The sequence below is a fragment of the Ammospiza nelsoni genome, chromosome 2, assembly GCF_027579445.1.
Source record: "Ammospiza nelsoni isolate bAmmNel1 chromosome 2, bAmmNel1.pri, whole genome shotgun sequence".
In the NCBI taxonomy this organism is placed as follows: Eukaryota; Metazoa; Chordata; class Aves; order Passeriformes; family Passerellidae; genus Ammospiza; species Ammospiza nelsoni.
The window spans coordinates 24585697-24607993 of record NC_080634.1 but is presented as its reverse complement, the minus strand read 5'-3'; the positions used below and the strand labels follow the sequence as shown (position 1 = coordinate 24607993).

The following is a 22297-nucleotide window of genomic DNA, read 5'->3' as shown; positions in this document are numbered from 1 at the left end:
TGGCAAACTTTGGGGAAGATGTGTCCAAGTCGGTCACCATCTTTTCCAGATGAGGGCAGACCAAGGTTGACATTCCATCTAAGGGAATGATTCAAAATCCCTTGGATTAAGTATCAGTCTATCTGCTTATGGATGTTCTTCTCCTTGGCTCTCTAGGGAATAGGGTCCTGTCTCATGATGGGTGGCACTCCTCTTTTTGTTTTAATAAGTATGGGCTGTGCTGAGACCAACAGTCTCACATCTGTGTTCCTGCAGATTGTAAAATGCTTCTTAAAATATCTCCTGATGTCAGGGGCTGCCTGATCTATGAATGCAAACTGCAAGTGCATCATTAAACACTTGTGATGATTATTGTCCTGCTGAGCAAGCAGACCAAGTTATAGCTGGCCAAGCCTGCTGGCACAACATTACTGCAAAATTCTACTATAGCAAACAATTTACCTCAATTTTGCACAGCCTTGGCCAAGGGTGTCCCCATATCTATGCTGGGTTTATTTTCCATCCATTCAAACACTAAAAGAGAGACTTGAAAATCCTTTTTGTGTGACAAAAATAAGGGACTTCAGCCTCCCTTCTGTGTGTACTGAGAACTCTGTCACTCCCTGTGTGGTACAAAGGAGTCCACATCCCCTGCATGGTCTTAGGGAACAGAAGTCTCCCTCCACATGGGTCTCCAAAGCCCACCTACATCATAGAGGAGACTCGAGCCCCCTCAGCTCACACTTTCTGGAGGCTCTACATCTACTCTACATGCACCTTACAATGATCAGGTTGAGCACCTAGTGCAGAGGAAATGATCTCTGGCATCTGTGCTGGAACATGTGAAAAATCAGCCTTATACAGCATTAGAGATCACCAAATATCCACAGAAAAAGGCTGTGGGACTACAACCCACAAAACTCTTCTCCAAAACACAGACTTTACTGTACATAAGCCAGACACATAGAACAACAGCTCAGGAGGCCACAGAAAATGAGAAGCACAAAGTAGAGGAAAAACTTGCCACAGGGTAATTTCTCCATCCTACCTGAAGAATGGTGGAAAACTGAAGAAGCAATAGGATTCCCAGCAACACCTCAGATGAAACTAACACCTGCAGGAGGTTCTGTGGGAAGGACTGAACTTTCAGAGTTGGCTCACACTCAATACAGCTGGTGACCTTCCTCTAAAAACTGTAGATGACATATGTACATATTGTACCAGTGGACAAAAGTGCAGGAACATCTTACCTCTTAATGCATAGAAAGCTGCTCTTTTCTATCAGTGACACAGTTTATATCCTGCATCTTGTAGCTGACAGGTACCAAAAAGTAGGAATATCTCATTTCAAGCAGTGATTTCAGCCAGTGTCCACCAAAACATGAGGCTGCTACACTGCTTAGGCACAAACTAAAATTAGATTTCTCAGTAGTGCTCTTCAGGTCAGTACAGTTACTCCCCTGTGTGGCATCAGGCATGTCCTTTAGGAGCTGAGGGTGAAACTTGGGCTTCATTTCATAGCACCTTCCTTAGTGGTGCAAGTGGGTTTAGCAGGGATTCAGTCACAATTTTCTACTTGCCGTTGGTGTTCCCTGAAGAGTATACGCAAGATGAAAGAACAAAACCAAACGGAACAAAGAATGCGTGTGTGTACAAAGCTAAACCACACAACACATGCTCTACGTGCAGGACCTACAGACTATTCTAGAACTTACCATCCCTCACAGCCTAGGATCACATATGTGAGTGCATTTCAAGGTTCAATCTTAATTTGACAGAGGAGTCTTAGGCAATTGACTTCCACATGCTGCATTCCCATGCAAAGGAATTTACATTGATGCTATCAAGAATTTGGAAAACTGAGAGAGACCAGCTGTTCTCACAGCACAGGAGAAGTCTTCTGCTGTGAGGTTCTGGAAGATAATGCCAGCTCAGGTGCTGCTTTGTGTGTGGTCTGCGGGTCAACAACTGGCCTGACAAATATTTGCAGGCTCAAAACCATTGGTTTGTAGCAATGCTTCCAGTAATTCAGACCGCATTCAATACAAAGAACTCCTAAATCTGGGTGATAGAGTTGGCACACTCTGCAAAAAAGGCATTTTTGATAGAGGTATAAATGTAACAGGCTCACAGACACAGGTCTGGTTATCAGCATCATGCTTACATGAAAGTGCAATTAATATTTTGTTTGTCTTTTCTACAAACTGTGCCTCTCTGATTGCCTGGTTACTTTCTTGGGCCCCATTCTTTGCACTAGAAAGTTCACACTACAAAAAAAAATTCAAACCAAAGCAAAGAAGCCATGACAAGATCATTTACAAACTCTTATTCCTCTTTGAAACCACCACATTCAGTTAACTGACTAGTTAACTAATGACTGGCGGGAGGCATACTGGATCTGGATCTGTATGTAAAGGTGTGTTCAATCTTGCTTCTTCCAGCACAGCGGTATCAGCTTTGGCCATATCAAATCACAGAGCAAACACAAGAGTCCTGACAACATCCACTGCTCATAGGAAATAGCAGCAATACCCTTCCACAGCTACATGTTAATGTGACAAACCAGCCGCAGCTGCTTGGAAAGAGCCAAGGTGTTCCTGTTCCCATCATCCTTTAGCTCACAGCTCCCTTTTCCAGTGGTTCATTGGCCAGCAAGGTAATTCTCAGTGTCACACTGTGTCTCTGCAGTGCGGCTTAGCTAAAGGTCTCAAAACTGAAGTGTGAAATGACAGGAACATTTATTACAGGTTTCCACTACTGCACAAGAGCTCTCACTTTTTGCAGCTTGAAATAAACCCAAGTCACAGCACTGAAGCAAGTGCAACCACAGTGGGTTTGAGCAGGAAAAGCCTTCTCAGGAGGGCTAGTGAAGGACTGGTGGGGGAAAGGAGGTGGTTCTGTCACCAGAAAAAGTACTGCAAACTCAAATTTTCCACTAAGAGTCAGGCCCTCCATGACTGCATAAAAATGAACACAAGAACAGACCTCAGAATGACAATATATAAACCCTGTGAAAGGGGGCTGACAGTAGGCAATTTCTGTTCTGCCTTGAAACAGAAGCCACAGCAATGAAGCTCCACACTGCAGCAATCCTGCTCCTCTTCTGGCTTGGTGTCTTCACTGTGCACACAGTCAAAGGTAAGTTTGCAACTCGAGAGGAGGAGAATTGCTCCACATTGCACCTCATGAGTGGTCTCATGAGCAGAATTTATTGTTCCAGACAGCTGATTTATAAGATAAAACACACAAGAAATACAGATGAAATCTGCAAGAAAGTCAGCTTCATGCGGGATTCATCTGATCTCCTGCCAGATGGTGGTTGGTTTCTACTTTAATGCAAGGAGAGATTCTGTGCCTGAGAGCCCTGATAGGGTTTCTGTACAATGGTCTCTCTCTTAAAATCAAAAAAATCTTGAAGGCACAATGTCTTTTAGTCTCACTGATTCCATATACCTGTGTGTACTGTACGTTAATAACATTTCATGAAAAAAATCTCTCTTGGATAAGACGTACATTTTTCTTTTTCCAGATAGATTACTTTTCTATGAACTTAATTGTATTAATTGTTATTTGTCTTTCTCTAAGTATATAATCTTAATCTTTCTACTGTCAATATTTTAAGAAGTTCTTCATTGTTTATAAGTTCCATATTGTTTATTCACTTGTTTTTAGATAAACCTTTTAGTACAGGCAGGGAAAGTAAAATAATAACTGAAAAGGGGAGTAATAGATTTATATAATATCTTCTCTTATTTCACTAATTCATACAAATGAACATCTTCTTTCAAACTAGTTATGAACACTGAGATGAGCCATGTTTATTAGCCCTGCTTTAAATAAGTTTCTCTGCAGTGCAGGTTAGGTGAGTGACTTTTAAATTAGGTTCTATGGATCATGGAGAAACATGGACATAGAACCATTACGAACATCATCTCATCAAAAGGAGAACTCACACAAACCATGGATATGCTAGCCATATGCAAATCCACAAATATGCACTCAGAAACACAGAGAAAAAGTATCCTCACAAGATCACACCAAACCCAAACTAAGACCTGCTAAGCAGTCACAGGGGTATGAAGGTACACAGCCTTCATGCCGACCCACTGCCTCTCCTGCTACATCCCACTACACCCTCCTATTTTCATTAGTGACACAGTTTCATCCAGGCAACAGTGGCTTCATATCACAGATGACAATGTCATTGTCCAGGCTGTGTAATTGGCCCTAAGTATCACCAAGTTTGAAAAAAGTACACTGAGATGGTCTACAAGAGAGAGAAAAAAGGACTGGAAAGAATGAAAAAAAAAAGACCAAATACACCTGGGAAAAAAGGTAATTCTAGGTGCAGAGCAGTTGGGGTTTGTTCCCATCTTGAGAAACTTTGCTGCTATTCCCTGCATCCGTTCCATGAAGGTTGTGTAGTAGCAGAAGAAATATTTCCAGGACTCATAACAATTGCTTGACTGTCTTTGCCACATTTTGAAAACCAGTCTGAGGCGGTAAGAAATGTGTCATGAAACATAAAAAAACTATGTTGTGTTGCTCATTACTAAAGCAAGATCAAGAGAGATATTCCTTCAGGCAAACAAAATCTCAGGAATTAGCAGATCTGCCAGTATCTGTGCACTGGCTATCCCACACCTTCTCCAAAGACTGCTGTGCGTTTGTCTCAGCTATTCCAATTATCTCAATAGTGAGACTGTGTGCAGCAGGTTTTACAGTTAGCAAGGTGCACCACAACAGCGCTTGGACTTTTCTCAAGACAGTACCTCTCCAAATTCTTTATAAACAAACCACAGAGTAGAGCAGTGTACTTTTTGTCCCCTGCATGTGTTCCTAAATCTGTCTTCTATGAACAGAAGTAAACCAGAAACTGGCAAGCGGAGATTAACAAAAACTCCATTGTAATTGAGTGAGCTCCCATTTTTACTTATCATCATGTAAGATAACAAGTGTCCAGAAAATTTTATACCAATATTGTGATCCTCTTTCTTAATCACCACTGCATTTCTCTGAATTGTATCAAAATCTTGGAGGAATGCAAGAATTAAGAAGCAGCTCACTCACTGCCTGTGAAATCAGAGTTTTTGCCGGAGGATATAAGCATTTATTCTTCTGGCAGGTATATTTCCCTTTCTACTAGCAATTTTTGTTAATACTACTTTTGGATGTCTACAGTGAGGGGAGTAGGCTCACTTTCCTTTTCTTCACTTTGAAAAGAGGAGGAATTTCAAATCCACATTTAGATAACATGTGGAAATCCATCTAGGAAAGTTCCAGTTCTAAGCATCAATTCTATAAGGGCACTTATTTCCACATGATGCAGTCCTAATTATCAAGGATGCCAAACATCTCTATTGCTACGGAAGCAGTGACTCCCCGGTCAGAGAATTGCTGTGCTATTGTCCAGGACAAGGGTGAAGATTCATATCTTAACTGAAATAGCAGTAACATTTTAGAGATGGTAGGATGCACCACAAAAAATAGCTTAGTCTCTCTGGCATAACTGGTATTGTGGCTGTACGTCATGGTCTAACCACAATTGGAAATCTTCTGGAATTCATAATTTATTAAGCAATTATGGCTAAATATTAATATTAAGTACCTTTGTAATTTATCTATTTTTCTCTTCTAGGGAGCGCTAGCAGTCAGCCCATGCGCAAATTCAGTTGTGTAAAACTGTCTACAAAGCAGTGGAACATCCGAAATTTTGTGAACTATGAAAAGCAACAAGTACCAATAGATGCCATCATGTAAGAATCTCATGCACCCTTCAGACTTCCTTATGCAAACACAAAACCATCAAATAGGGAGAAGGGGCAGCAGAAGACAATTCTGCTGGCCCAACTCACTAAATCTGGCTAGTCCAGGTTGCCCTTCCAGTTCATCCATGCCACATGGCACCTGAGGGAGTGAGGAGAGAGGAGCAGGCCTCAGAGAGCTGAGAGATGTGTGCTGCTCATAAATAATGGCAGGAAGCTCACTGACCAGCTCACATCTTTGTGCCCAGTGAGTGGGGAAAAATCTCAACAAGGGCAGAGCAGTCAGAGGCTCCATGCATGAACTGAGTCAAGGGGAAAATCATGTGAAAGAATATGGGGTAACTCTGAGTCTTGCCAGGAGCTGTGTTTGGTCCTCTGAGCTCAGATGCATGCATTTTTATCACATCTGGGATCTGCTCATGAGAGATAAATGTCCCTAATGATTGAACATAAATGTCCATAATGATTGAACATAGAATAGCATGTATGCTTCATATTTTTAATATCAGTTTGTATGTATATGACCCTGTATGTTACCTATATCATAAACAGGGACATGATGTTTCTAACTGCCGTTGTTCCAACTAACACCTACAATCTCCAGCATTTGATATTGTTTTACAACCTTTTTCCTCATTTTATGCATAAAAACCAAGAACAGACCTGTGTATAGAGACTAGAATTTAATGCCCAGCTTTTTTTTTTTTCTTTTTTGATAGGTTCATCACTGCAGGAGGTATCAGGATCTGTGTAAGTCCTAGTCAGAAGTGGGTTCAGGCTGCTATAAAGAGAATAGATGAAAACCGTCCTGCCAAACGCAAATAATCCAAGCATCTAAGGCCAACCAGCTGGAATAATCATCAGTGCTGCAAGTAACAAGGAAGAAAACTGTACTATCTGCTTTTTCCTATTTATTAAGTGGTAATAAAATCTTGGAACAAACACAAACTCACCAGAATCTATTCATCACTGGTTGAATACCTGCAGACTTCTTCATTTTTTGGTTGCACTCTATTAGTTTGTTTATTTTCTGAATTGCTTGCTAATCTGTTTTTACAGCTGAATGTAGATATTATCTCAATCTTGCTGTCCTAACCAGGATGGCATTTAATGGAAAATGACTGATAACTTAATACAGTGTAGTGAGGATGATTACCCACAGAGCTGTGAGAGTGCAGACCTCCATGCTGATGGAGACCAGAGCATTCTGCATTGAGTGCTGGTTTTAAGAAGGTGCTAAGTTAGTCAGTCACACCTATATAACCTATACAAACTGATTTCATGCTTCAGTCTATCATCTGATCAGTGCCATATTCAGAAGATGATCCTTGAGTCTTCTATTTTTACACACAGTATTGCACTATTAGCTCAGTTCACAAGGTATGTGAATATTCTCACCAAGGGATGATGTGGAGTAATTCGATGTAACTCAGTGAATGGAACCCTGCTCGGTCTTGCCCTGTGCAAGCCTTATCCTACCAATGCCATCTGTGAAGTTACTTCAGTTTTGCCCTCATGTGAAACAAAGATGAAACAATTGGTTTGCTTTTCTCTGAATAAGAACAAGCCATGTCTGGAATCTATATTTCACAAACTCATAGGAACTCCCTGCCCTAGATAACTATTTACATAGAAATATCTTAAAAATTATACATATTACTTGCAGAAGGCTTTGAATTTTAATAAACTTACTATAAACCTGAATCAAATGACAAGTTTGTTTGCAGGATTATAATGCAGATGGATACTACTGAAACAGGTCCCAAGATGACAGCAAAATCTGGGGACTCATGGGCTATTTGGGCTAGAGCTGACACTATTGCTAACTCATTACTCAGATGGCTCTGGAATGATCTGATTCCAAGCTTTCTGCATCATATTGTAGCTCACATTTCAGACCACACCTCTTCAAAAGTTCACATAGTTCAGAAACAAAGTTCATACCATCCTTGGTTGGTCCCCATGTAATCAGAAGTAGAAATTGAAGAGCTCTCTGCTCAGAGAGAGAAAAGATGGCATTTGAGGACCTTAAGGAGTAGAGAAGAGGTATAGGCAGAGGTGCTTCTGGAATGAAGTTCCCCTTGTATTACCACACGTATACAGGCTGCACTGCTGCTAATCTATGGGCTTTTCATCCTATGTAACCTCTTAGTGATACTCATGGGACTGCAGCACTTCCAAACTGCACCATAGAAATAAGGTCAGACTACTCTAAAAGATAGTTTTTACAGTTCACTGCTCTGGCAAGACTTTAGACAGGATTTGTCTCTCGTGGCTCACATTTTGTCAGAGTTCACTCCCGTGTGGAGCTACAGATTTATTTTTCACTATCCAGGACAGGTTTTAAATAGTGCCACTGCTGAGGCAGGGAAAAGAAGGATGACCGTATGTATTACACTGCAGAACAGACCAAGGCAGGCTATTGAGTCTCTGTTATAGGGAGTTTTGCTTCCTTACTTAAGTTCTCAATATCAACAACACTAGAGAAAAATAGTTGTTGTGACAAACTTTGCAAGGAGAGCTTTACAGTCAGAAAGAAATGTTGACAGTAAGATGTTACTGAAGTATCACACTGTATAAACTGAGTTCAATAATTTTGAATTACTGATCTCAAGGTCCCAGATCCTCATATTATAGACAAGAGAAACACATCTGTTCCCTTCAGCATCACCAGACTATTTGTAGGCTATAAACCAGGTCCCCTATAAAACTATTTTTATGGTAAACACTCGCAGATAAATACCACCAAGTGACAGATCAAATTCATCCAGGACCCGCACTATCTATCTATCACTGCATGCTTTTTACAGGCAGAATTTAAATGCCTATTCTCATACTTAATAGTATTATATCATATCCTGGAACAAATCTTGCTAAAGTTAATATAATTTTTTTTAATTAGGACTCTCCCAACCTGAGGATATATTAACCATCACATAACAATTAATACTTTATATCTGTTAATTCTCATAAAAATTCATAGAATGATTAATAATTTTTAAGAGTGAATCATCCTACTTGATAATTACTCCTTGTTTGTTGTACCTTGCAAGATCGGTACAGATTCTTGGACAGTCCTTGACATTTAATTACTATTGGTGATCAGGGCTCTCAGTATCTCTTCCTACTCTAATATTAAATTCCAGGAGCTTCTCTGTCTTTCCTGACTGTTCCTTACCTCAGGCCTTGCTGTAGTTCCAGTTGTGTGCTATTTTTGTCAACTCTTACTGTGATAATCTTGAAGTTTCTCTGTAATAGCAGTGTTTCTCCCTAGCACTATTCCCTAAGACTCTCAAAAGAAATAATGGAAAACATGATTAAATCTCCTTTTCATACACACAAGTGCAAAAAGAAAATGCAAAATGAAGAACCAGAGTGCTGCTTTTGTGTTGGAGGCAAGTAGGAACCATAGTCTTGGTTTTTCCAACATAGAAAACACCTACAAAACAGCAAAACACACAAAACCCACAAAAATTAGGCTTAGGGTCTAAGGTACATTTGAAGATTTGGGGTTGTGGTTGAACTGATGTACTCCCAGGTCCTGGCTGCCCAACATTTCTTCTCCAAGTGATGTAGAGAGCAGGGGGTCACCATTTCCCTTCTTGCTCAACCTTTGCTAGATTTCAGCTGATTTTCTTTGACTCCTTTTGTAATACCCAAGCACCACTTTGCCACAAAGGACTCTCCAGATACACATGGGCAGGTCAGTAGGCTTCAATACTTGAAAAAATCAACTATGTCTTTCCTGTCCCACACCAGGAAAGTTTCCACAGAGACTTAAGAGATGCACTCTGTTTGGATCTTTGGCACAAAGGAAAGGCAGCAGAGAGTACAATGGACAAACCCTTAGCCTGTGTAAGTATTCACACTTTCCCTCACTTCAGCAGAGGCAGACAGGGCAATTACCCACCCCTTTGGGCCCGCTGGCTTTTTTGCACAAAGCCAGTAATTCTTCCTAGGCAATGACTTTACGTAGCTGCTGTTGTATTGTTTTCACTATTTATTTATAATTAAGGAACCAGAAAGTTAAAGGTTTACAATGACCATCAGCTTTTCTGGAAACTGCTAACGCATCATTCAACCCCTGGACCCCAGTGAGGGGTATGCCTTGATTTTTGGAGTTTCTTGGTTTTGTTTTGGCTTGGCCTTTTACATAACTTCTGACTACCTTTTGTGCTTTATGCTGGAGGTTTTCATCAGCAGACCCCCTATTTTAACAGATTGCTTGAGACCCTTAATGGGAAGTAGAAAATGGAAGAGGATTGGGTACCTCTGTACATCAGTGATGCTATTCGAAATAGCATCAGTGATGTACAGAGGTACAAATACTGGTGCATGATATAAAAAGCAAGACATTAATTTAGCAAACACAATATTTTCTTCTCTCATTCCTGTGGAAAAATGCAGTGGAAAGCTAAAGCTTATATTCTAAATTGCAAATTAATTGATTACTTAACCCAAACTGTTGGTATTTGCTACCAAAGATGGTAATTCAAATTCTATGGCAAGTGAGTACAGGAAAAGGGAAAGAGGGTAAAAATAGAAAAGAGGTGACAAGGAATCATTTCAGCAGAAAATGCTATGAAGTATCTGCCATTAAGTCCTTTATAAATCATAGTCTTTTAGCAGCTCCATTGAGTTTCCATCTCTGCACTGCATGTGCACTAAGTGTCTCTTCACCTTAGAAGAAGCTTAAAAGAAGTGCCATAAACATGGAAGCCCTCAACTACACTCTTCCAGAGTGTTCTGTGGCCAGCACCATCCCTGTTGCATGTCCCAGGAAACAGGTAATTCCAAGGTATTTCCTGCAGGTGCACCTGGCCTGTTCCAAGGGCACCTCTGACTGCTCTTACTGCCAGTAGGTGTCCCTGGCCACGATGACCCTTTCTCATGTTGAGAGCTATTTCTGTCTGTCTTTTGCCACCTCTTGCTATCTATCCACACACAAGTTTTAGTTTGGTTAGAAGATCTGAGAAGAAAGGAAGATACTTACCAAGACAATTCCTACAGACACTGCACAGAAGATTTAAAAAGTATTCTAATGTTATGTCATGGTTTACTTTCCCTTCCATTTACTGTTGTACTGTTATGTACTGTTATTATGTATTGTTGAAACAGTAAATAACTATTCCAAACCAAGTATGGGATTGCAATTTAAATGAACCTTTAATTTTGTGAGGCTCACTTGAGATATTTGCATTTCTGGTTCAAGGCCTGCCTATAGCCTCTACTCTTAGATCTTTTAAAGGAAAAACAGAAAAATGGGGGTACACAGCAGGCTCCTTCATGGAAAAGTTTTGGTTTCCCTTCCCACCTGTGCAGCATAGGACAAAAGAGCCTAGACCAAATTATTACATATTTGCTATGCAAAGGAAGTGGCTGGTCCTGTCACCAAGGCACAAGGAAAGTACTCCAAAAATACAAACTCATGTCCAGCTCTCCTAATGATTTATTGTGCATTTTTGTGCATTTTTGTCTGTTATTTGATTTAAGTTGAGTATTATGTATCATATTGAATATTTCTTGCATTAAGTCCTTAAAAACTCAAGGAAAAACACCTCAAAAGCTACTTAGAAAGGACAACACTTGAAATAAATCCGATAACTCTTTTGTTCCCTCTAGGTTTCAGAGCCTTTTGATTCTACTCTAGGGCTACAGTTTTCTCAAGAACTAATATTGTCATAAGACTAAGCACTAAGACTTGGGAGTGTCTCTGAGAGATTGGTGTTGAAAAGAGCGATGAGTGCACGAGAACATGAATGCAGACAAGTGGACACATGTTCAAGGCAAGGTTATAAAAAACTCCTCAGTGGGCAAAAACACCTACTTGTTTCCCACCCTCTGCCATCTAACATCCACTGTGTTGTCAGCTCTAACATGCCACTGCTCTGCTATTTCCCAGTGGAACAACACTGACTCACAGAGGACCCCTCAAGTGATAAGTGCCCAGTGTCTTCCTGTGCAACAGTGAGAAGAAAATGACTGTTAGGGCTCCAGTCAACCTCCAGGGTTAAAACCTGCCTATAAATAAACCCTGAACAGGAATTCCCATGCCATGAGTCACCAATTCACCTGGCACTAGCCTTGGTGCTTTTCATGAGCTGCTGTCTGGTTCATTTGCATTTATAAAGGCCTTCTAGCATCAGTATCTCTCATGAGGGAGACCTTGCCTACTCAGAAGGACTAGTAATAATACCAAATGAGTTAAGCAACTAATCTGGCAAAATATTACAGATCTCAATTTCAAGATTTTTATTAGATCCCTAGAAAAAAGTGAAGTGATTACTTACCAGATACAGTTCATTATATAATTATAAAAAACTTGCTCTAAGGCATATTTTTTATGGGTAAAGATTTAACTTTTAAAATAAAACTATCATCCAATTGGAGGAAAATAGCTGGGGTAAACTTTGCTCTTTAAACTCAAATTGGTTGATTCCTCCCTATTGTGACTACTTGTAGTGAATGAAAATTACAAAAATGTGTCTTTTAAACTAGAGACATAAGAAACAGTTATCTCTCAGAAAACCCTGCAAGCAACTTTATGGTTACAGCTACAGGTTTTAATAGAACTATCGCTGGGTGGCATTTTTTGTCTTAAAAACTGTTTAAGAGATCTCAGGACTTCAGATGACAGTCTGGAATTACATGAACATATTTGCAAACTCTTAAAATGTGTTTTGCTTTGAAGCCCACAGACTTCCCTGTGGCTGCCCAGCAGAGCCCCTGCTCAAAAGCAGGATTCATGAGGTGGCTTGTGGCGATGGTTTTGTTCTGCAGGAGAGAACATGTCCTCCATGCTTTCCCTCAGCCAGCCCAAGCACACTGCGGTACCAGCCAGGGCTCCCTGGAGTCAGGAGAAAATATTAAACTTTGGACAAGCTCCACCCCACAGAAGGCATGTGTGGTACCTCTTCTAGAGCCACTTCTAAATTACTGGAGAGCAATCACTGGAATACACAGCTATTATGACTGGGGTACCTTATTCCCATTCATAAAAGCGGCCTTTCCTTTGATGTGTGATCTTGTCAGTGGTCTGTCAGGCAGAAAGTGCCATTCGGTGCTTCTGTGGGGCCCTTCATGTACCACATTCAAAATGTAGACAGCACAGTAAGCAGAAAAGCAGCAAAATTAAAACTGGTTAAAATGAAACCCATTTCAGAGAACTTCAGCCACAACAGGACTTGAACAGGAAATGCCTTCACACGGTGGCTACTAAAAAATAACAGACAGGAAAGACACAAAATTCTTTGTCACCAGAATCTAAATCATCTACCCATGGCCAATGCCCACTACTCCACTTATGTTTTTGCCAAAACCAGGATCTTAAAAATGAACAATAATACACAAACTCAATGAAATGAGGCTCATTTTTACCACTTTCTTTTCTGCCTTAACACAGAAGCCACGAGCAGTGAGACTCACACCACAGTCACTGTGCAGTGAGATGCAAATTTCCAGTCCAATAGGAAGACAGGAATTCCCAACCATGTTGCACCTGCAGTCTGGTGAGCTTAGAATTCATTCTCACACAGAGCTGATTCCTCTGATCAAAACCGCAAGAAATTCTGTTGAAGGCAGCTACAGCATAACGTGTCAAATTAAATATCCATTTTAGTGGTGGGCTTCCAGCTTAATGCAAGGAGTGTTCCTGCACCTCAGAAATCTTTTTTTTCTCCTGTAACTGTGACATCTGGAAGCCATATATATAATGTCTTCTAATGTCACTGATACCTTATGGCAATGAGCTGCATGGGTTAATGGCATTTTATGAACATTCCCAAGCCAGTTTCAGATAGTTTTTCCCTTTTTGCTTTGCATACTTGTGTTTCACCTCTTACTTACCATTTTCTTGTCCATATAGACCTAATCTTCCAGTAACCCCATTTATCAGACTGTCAACTTTCCGGCAATGTATCTTACCTCTTTGTTGGAATTTTATCTTATTGCTACATGTGTTATAGATGTGAGGACACATACAAATTCCAAAATTCGTTGGCTTTGGAAACAAAAACAGTATTCAAGACAAATGAGTACAAGTGGTTTATATAACAAAGTCTTATTCCTGATTTTGTACAGTTAATACCTTTAGACCACTGTTGCCTACTATTCACAGTAGAGAAACAGCCTCAAATCCACAGACCACACCTTCTGCTGAAGCTCTCATGTAATGTATATAACAGAAAACAGAAAAAACCTTTTGTATAGACTCAGATTAAAGCACAAAAATATACAAATTCACACAACATGGACAAGCCAAACAAAAGGACACCTCTAACTTTTCACAAGGTGACCCTTGTACTCTGAGCTTACTGAGTAACTGAAGTTACTGGCACTGTTTTTGCTGCTGCTTATTCACACTGTTTTCCTGAAGAGTTCTGTGGCTGATCTTCCTTGTTTGCAGCATTGTTAGTAGTTATTCAGAGCCAAATAATTCTGGTTTGGTGGAGGGATAATTTACTATAAACATTCTCATGTGAGGAGAGAGGTGCAAGAGAAAGTCTGTAGAAAAATACTTTTTTGTTGTTGTTAAGTACCAGGGCTATGCAGAGGTGACAAGGCTTAGAAGTGTAACCAAGGTAGCTAATAGTTCTGTTGACTAACACACTAAAGAAGAGAGATTTTGCCAAAAATTGAGTGGAAAAGTGAGTGGCATAAAAACATGCCTAGGAGATTATGTTGTGAGGATACTTTTCAAGGAATTTGCTGTTGATGGCAAGTTTGTTTTTTTTTTCTAAAAAGCCAGTGTTAAAGGCACAGCAGGCAACAATAGCTTTTAAGAGGGAAAATAATTGCAAGGAGTAAAAAGAGGGGGGATGGATTGGTCCTGTCATGAAAAGAAGAAATGGAAAGGGAACAACAGGGAAGAACAGTAGTGCCAAAGGAGTGTGGGAGGCAGAGGGCGAAAAAACTAAAACTCATAGAAGTGAATGACAGGAGGAAAAAAGAAGAAAAAAGAAATTATAGATATGGATCGTGGTGCTCATGTCATTTCCCAGTTTCTCTTAGAAGGCTGATTCCTGCAGTGTGAGAACATACTCACAGACACCCTGAGTTCTTGGTAAGAGCTGCCCAGAGTCTCATCTCTGCCATAGTGAGTTCCCTCTGAGGGAAGGAACCTGTACACCTGTATGGGGAAGAGAGGAATAATGGTTGATATCACCATTACTTCCCTAGCTTTCAGAACAAAGCTGTTGGTCTTCTGACAGTCACACTACATTATTTTCAAAACTTCAATCCCAAGGAGAGGAGGGGATGGCTTCTGTTTTTGGATACCTACCTTAAGATGAACCAACCCTTCTTTCTGGAGCTGAGCATACACAAGTGCATACACAAGTTATAGGTGTACAATACTAGAAGTTAGCACCAAAAATAAAACCACTGCAGTTTTTACACTTGGAGAAAAAAGGAGCACAGATTTCATTCTATGTAAACATTGGTCTGTCTTTGGGAGAACATTTTGAGATGTTCCTACCAGCAGTTCTTACTGCTTCTTCACAAACATACTAGTTTCCTAATCACAAATAATGCTTTTCGCCAGGTGCTTTTACCCTAGAGCTTAGTTACCCTTTTACCAGCACTTCTCCAGTTATTTTCTGTATATGAGACCTCCCAGAGTAGTTCAGTTGCATGCAGCAACACCAACTGCTCGGATACTGCGCATGACCATAATTACATATACTCATAATATAGATAATTATAGTTGTGCTCAGTGTATGAAAAGTTAATATTGCTGTCTGATTTTGTATGGAATGTGTGATGACAAATGTATTTAAAAGGTCCCATCAAAGCATTTGTAGCAAATCTTGGATTAGGAATCAGAAGTGCAATGGCAGCCTGGCCTCACTTCTCTTCTGCAGGTTCCTTACCCAGCACACCACAAGAACTATGTGAGGACTAATCTCCCATGGGAGCAAGCAGCCAGGAAAATATCAGATGAGAGGTCAAAAAAAGGACCTTCCAGCAGAGCAGTGTATGTCATTCTCAACATACACAAAGGGCTAGACAAATGCATCAAAGAATGCCTTTTTTTCCAGAGACCATGCCCACTCCTGAAAACTTGTCCCAAGACCACATTATCTTCCAGATGGATTCACAAGGCTCCATGAGCACCTACTCCCATTCTCTGGCCCAGTTACAGAAGCTTCCTCAAATGTACCCTCAGGGCCATGATCCCTCCTAAATCAATTCCCAAGGCTACTCATATTCCTTAAATTATCCCCGATCCCAAAGGCACTCTGAGTGCCACAGTCACTCTTAAAACTATTCATAAGTGACAGAACAACCCTCCAGCAAGTGACTAAACAGAGCACCAAATACAGCAACAAACAGCAAGCTCACCGTGTGCACACAAACTACTTGAAGCTGTAAATCACTAGACAGGAAGGAAGTTTCTGAACAAACATTGGCTCCATTCAACCCTACACCTCTGCTTGTGTTTTTTGGGAATTAACAACTGCATGAGGTTCAGAGACATCCAGCTGTAACCATATCATGTGAGGAGGGTGTGTCTATCATACTGGCCATTGCTAATTATATGGAAAAATGGGGTTTCAACTGTCTGAGGCTCCAGAGCCCTTTGAGTAAATCTCAAGCTCATTGAATAAACCAAAACAGCCCCTTGAGACCACAAAATTATATTTGACTCCAGTAAGGACTCCTGCTCATACAACTGAAGATGACATTTGATAGTTGAGATTTTGCTGAAATTAAAAAAAGAAGTCTCAGGTAGACCAAAACATTTTGCAAATTAATTTTTAGCTTGGCAAACTATTGGGCTGGCAATATCAATAGTAAATCCCACAGAAATCCTGAAAGGTTTAATTGTTTCATCTGTCTACATTTGTATTTATAGTTCATATTTAAATTTTAAAATAATATTTACCTTTAAATTTCTATTGTGTTTTTATAATTTAATATAACACTTATAGATAATACAACCTTAAACATAAAATATCCTTAAAGGTTTGAAAATTAAATAAATTTAAAAGACTAATTTCCTGGAAAATGAAATAAAATTTGTTCTTATAAAGTTTGCATTTTGGTCTAATTTTAGATCAAATGAGAAATTAGTACTCTTGGAAATCCCCATAAATCCTGTCAACGATGCTAATATAGTGTTAGATGAGGTACTAAACATTTTAGTTGTTTCAACTAAGAAAAAATATGTGAGAAGTCTGAAATCTGACTGAGGAACCGAGTAAGTTCCAGTAATTCAATTTACACTCATATGTTAGCAATTAGTCCAACTTAGACCACACCAAGTAATTACAGAGAGCATTTTAGAGAGCAAATACAGAGATGGAGAAAATCAGATACCCCAGGGTTATCTGATTCATTTTTAAAGCCACTTGACATTTACACCTATGACAAAGCTGTGGGCTGGTTAAATGGGGTTAATGGAGGGGAAAATACAGAACAGGGAAGCCACAATGAACAAAAGGTGGTTGGAGGAAGGTCCAACAAACCCTCATTTTTACTCAGATAACAATTGTGGAAATTATCTTGCTTGCTTCACTGTTCACAATGTCATGATGCCCACCATGCACTGCCCTCAGAAAAACCCACAGACACCACCTTCACAGAATAGCAGGGAAATGAGACAAAGAACAATGTAGCTGCCTGTTTGAATCCTAACTTAATACAGTAAAGGATTATTTATGACCACCTGCCACCCAACCACCTGTTATACCTTTCAGCAAATGTTTAGGACCTGCACAGGTTTAAGGATATATACATGGCTGCTTTGAATGGGCTGTAACATAATTAGCTTAGAGAACTCAGTAAGCAAAATAAGAAAGGACACTCTAAAATCTAGGAAGCTTGCAATTCTAGCAGTCAATTAAAAGCATCTATTTTATAAATCAACTAAACTACAACTTTTTTGTTACAACTTTGAAAAAGTTGCCAAACATACTTAGATCCTTTGGGGGATCCAAACTCCCTTTATATATAGAAGAGCATCAAAGAAGGGATGGGCAGTCTGTCCTACTGTAGTCTAAACCCACCATCAGATAAAGACACTTGAAGTAGAGCATTATTTCAGTTTACTGAAAATTTGCAGACTTATGCTAGTGTTCCTCTCCTCTCTTCTATTATTTCAGAATAAATTTGCCATGGACAGTACCCACCTACCTTCAAAGTTCCAAAATAAACAAAAGAAGCCTTATCCTGCACTTCTGCTGGAATAAGCAATGCTACTTCTAAGGGCTCCATGAAGGCTTCCTTTCTGCCAGGCTATCCCCATCAACCTGCTGCCATCTGGGGCTTGCGCTTCTTACCCAGAGTTTGTGATTTGGGTCCTCGCAGGCAGCACTGAAAGAGGAGGGAAGCTGGTGAGAGCTTCCCAGAGTACAGTGAACACAGACAAAAACTCACATCTTCCAAGTCTCCTAACATTCTTAAAAATGTCGCCAGACTGTCTTTTAAAAACATAGATTGTACAGACAAATCATGCAGTCCTGTTTATTTCTCCAATTCTTGTCTGACAGTTCAGCTGTGATTTTGGGTCCTTCTGGCTATTCATTTTGTGTGATTTTTTTCACTTGGCAAACGCAAGTCATGGCTCCTTTCTCACTGATGTGACAGACAAGTGTTGATGGCCCTCTCACAGTCAAGTAGCAAACCTATCCAGACAGGCTCACTCAGCCCAGTAGCACCATGCCATCACTATCTTTTGACTCAAGCAACATTATTGCTTTTGATGCCAAGAGTAATTTAACAGAATACAGATGGAGGATGTGCAGAATTGGGTCCAGTAGTTTTGACTGACAAAATCATGGTTGCTTTAGCTATTTATTCCCATAGGATTTTTTTGTTGTTGTTGATAATGTGGGTTACTGGAAAGTACTTCTAGGCTTCAGAAGAGCTGATTCAAATCTGATAGGGGGAGAGGAGAGCAGGCAGGTGGCATGTGTTAATTTGAGATTTTTCAGATCAACTAACCTTTAACTCCTTTTCTCTGCCAAGTTCTCTCCTGGATTTACTCAGCGCTCTATGAATTACTGCCTTTCTGCTTCTGCTCCTGGGGGAGCCTGCCCAGGAGTCTGCTTCTGCCTTCCAGACACGCAAAGCAATGTCCCTCCTTACAGTAGGCCAGATTCTGTAGTATAATACAAATGCTCTATTAACTTTTGATTTAGCTAATGGACATATTCCTGAAGTTTAAACTCACAGGTTAACTCACAAAATTGTCCGTTAAATCACTTTGGTTTTAGTTCTGCAAACATTTGTCTAACTGATTTTAAATTAAAAGGTTTCAAGAAGAAAGTCCGAGCACTCAAACAGATGGCTGCAGGCATGCTTGATCACTTGAAATAGCTAGTGAAGCTCAGCCTTGCTAGGGCAGGCACAGTGACTGTTTGGGTCTCCTGTGTTTCTATGGGATGCAGAGTTGCACAGTCCTTTCATCAGGGTCTCTACAAAGCCATTACACCAGAAGATATCCTCTGCCAACTTTACTTGGTAAGATGAGTATAAGCAAAATTCTCCTTAATACACAATACAAATGGTTCTTGCATCATCAAAAGCACGGTTTTGCTTTTTGTTAACTGTTCAGCAGGGGAGTTTTCCACTGAAACAGCAGTAGATCCCACATGTGATAGGATGGGGAAAACCAGAATGTATCCAAGCATGCTGCATGCAGATCACAAATGATTTAGACTTTAAAACATCTTGGACGACTGCTTGTGATACAAAAAAATCCTTCGTAACAATTGACACTATGCAATCTACATCTGAAATGATGAAGAATTCTGCTAATGGCCAAGAAACTGATATATGGCCAAAAAAAAGAAGCCTGTACCACTCCCATACCATCTGTTGAGTAGTAGCATCAGGGAGTTACGAAAACATCTGTCCAACTGTTCAACATGAAAGGAGTGCTTTAGGCCAGCCAATGGACCCAAGCCAAAACTTTTCGACCTCACTGGAAGACCCAGACCCAACTAAGGGGTCAAAACTGGCCTCCCTACACAATCACTCTCTGGATGAACTGAAATGCCAATCACTCAGCTTCTCCTGTGCTTCATAAACTCCTCTGCATGCTTTCCTAAGCCACATTTCAGGTAATAATGATCTCAATTAATTTCCCTGCTTGCTTTCTCTGCTGGTACCCATTAGAACTGAAGTAAATCCTGAGAGGAAAATCTAGTTTTGAAGGTATTCAGGATGGAATACTGATGGAAAACATCAGGTTCCAGGGCTCTCAGTCTAGATCATCTGAATAACACTATATTTGGTAATAAAACCAAATTACTGTTTGCACAGAAATAGCCTCTGTAGTCACTGGCTGGTGAATAAAGTAAAGGAAAAGTAGCCAAAGGCTGGAACAGTAAAGATGTCAAGAGAGTTTCTATAGCAATCTTCACTTTCACATTGGAGAAAGTGGGATGTCATATGCAAGGTCAGAAATTCAGTCTGTGCTTGCCTTGTGTCATACACTTTCACAGCTCAGATCAGGAGGCTGGAAACAATTCCCTCTCCCTTCTGAAGCAGACAATGAGTGTAAATAAGATGCTTTTCACTGAGCACAAAGACAGATCTTATTTGAAATACTAATTCCATCTGCTTGCCAGAGTTTGCCAATCTTTAAGACTCTCCTCCATGTTTACTTATGTAATCAATGCTAAGATAAGCTTGTTTTTCTCTCATTTTCAGTATAAGTTAGTCTGCACTTCTTCATATTCTTACATTATCAATTGATTAACAGACTACAGGAAAGCAAAGAACATTGTTAGGACCAAATGGGTTTGCTATGAGCTGCTGTGGGTTCTGGTACAAGAGACCTCTAAGACTGTTGTTTGAGTCACCTGGGTATCTTTCACCCAAAGTGCCTCCCAGCAAGGGGGCATTTGGAAGGCTTATGAAATAAACACAGGGGCTTTTTACTTCAGCACAGATGCACAGAGAATCAGTGAGCACTGAAATTCAGGAGCTCTGTGACACTGTTCTCTAGCAACACTCTTCAATAATTCAGCATGAGACACAAATGCTAAGGGCCTGCTGCTGAACTGGGCAGTGCTGGCAGAGCTGTCCTGAAGTCAGTCTAACTGAGAGATTTGCACAATGACTCAAAGATGCACCATCCCAAAACTGTAATTACAGCTTGACCCTTCTCTCCCAACCAAGACAACTGTGATCCCCTCAGACAAAAATTCAATATAGAAGTGTCACAGTTCCCAAGAGCTTGTCTTGGTTCTGGGCCCATTTCATTCCTCCTGGTCAAACAAAGCCTCAGGAGACTGCATGAGAACTCCAATGGGCTCCTACAAAACTCCTGCAGGCTGAGAATGTCTCAAGACTTCAACAGGATACCACGCAGCATTAAGATGTCAGAGGTATGTGCTCCATCAAGGAGAGGAGAAGTGCTGACAGCTGTGATTTTAATCTGGTTTCTCAGGGCTTCTGCTGCCCCTGCCATTGGGCCAGCAGGGCCAACAGTGACACCTCCAGGCACCCATCTATCTGGATCTGCCGACCGTGCACGAGCTCCATGGCCTGGCCCCAGGACAGACCGTGTGTTCTGTCACTTCAGGTTAGGAAAGCCTTGGGGTCCCTAACCCAAAGAGAAGCAGATATCATTGCACAGCTCCAAAGCAATCCAAAACACATCTTTTTTAGGAGTCAGAAAGGCCAAAGAACCCTTGCTCAAGGTGGCAGAGTCATGGTTTACCAAATCTACTCTCTGTACCAAGGGTAAACAACTATTCTTAAATGCTTGGATGTAGCCTGGAAAATCTCTAGAAATACCAGAAAAACTGGTATGTGTTTTAAATAAACAAAATAGCTGAACTTTTTTCCACTCAAAATGGGAAAAAAAAAATCTGTTGTATAGAAAGTTCTACCTTTTTTCTGTTACCAAATCGAAACACCTTCTTTTTACAGAATTTTGTCATTTCCAAGGGTCAACAACCTTGAGTTTCACTACCTCTAGCTGCCAAAACCTATCATTCAGATTGCCTTTCCTACCTGAGAGTATCTGGTTCATAATGATCATTTTTAAAACTTTATGATAACCCCAGAAACTAGGTGTTGATAAATCTTACATATCATCACATAATGAGTAAACTGACACAGAAACTGAGTGCCACATCTGTTGTTAAACTACTAGTAAGTGTTAGACCACAGAACAGAGCAAAAAAATCTTCACTCCAAGGCATTCCTGAGTCGAGGAAAAACAATAGAGCCGATTAAAAATCTCCTAAGTACTACATATGAATTTCAATTAGTGTAAATTATCACTTGCTTGCCTACTATATAGTGGATTCTTTAAATATACATCGAGTTCAGTCATTTCCAGATAAGATCTGATGAGGAGAGGCCTCTAATGTGTAATGCAAGAACATACTGCAGTCCATCCATACACCAGTTTTATGTATTTTTTTCCAGCAGTTTTGTATGTACATCCACATCACAGCACAGACTTATTTTGTAAATTGAAAAAAATGTGATGAACAAACATGTGTAACATTAGGAAGAAGGACAAAGTTTGTTTGACTGCATGAGACTGACAATGGTGTTGATTCTCCATTGTTCTGTTCTATGGTTCATCA

The 22297-nt window shown here is 40.2% G+C and overlaps 1 protein-coding gene across 1 annotated transcript; it reads left to right on the top strand.

Annotated features, from left to right (window-relative positions):
- Positions 1-2612: 2612 nt before the first annotated feature.
- On the top strand, positions 2613-6665 carry LOC132070201 (lymphotactin-like). Its single transcript, XM_059466851.1, has 4 exons — positions 2613-2635; positions 3037-3117; positions 5618-5735; positions 6464-6665. Exons 2-4 carry the CDS (start codon positions 3048-3050, stop codon positions 6567-6569), a joined length of 294 nt encoding a protein of 97 aa, XP_059322834.1. The 5' UTR covers positions 2613-2635; positions 3037-3047; the 3' UTR covers positions 6570-6665.
- Positions 6666-22297: the final 15632 nt, after the last annotated feature.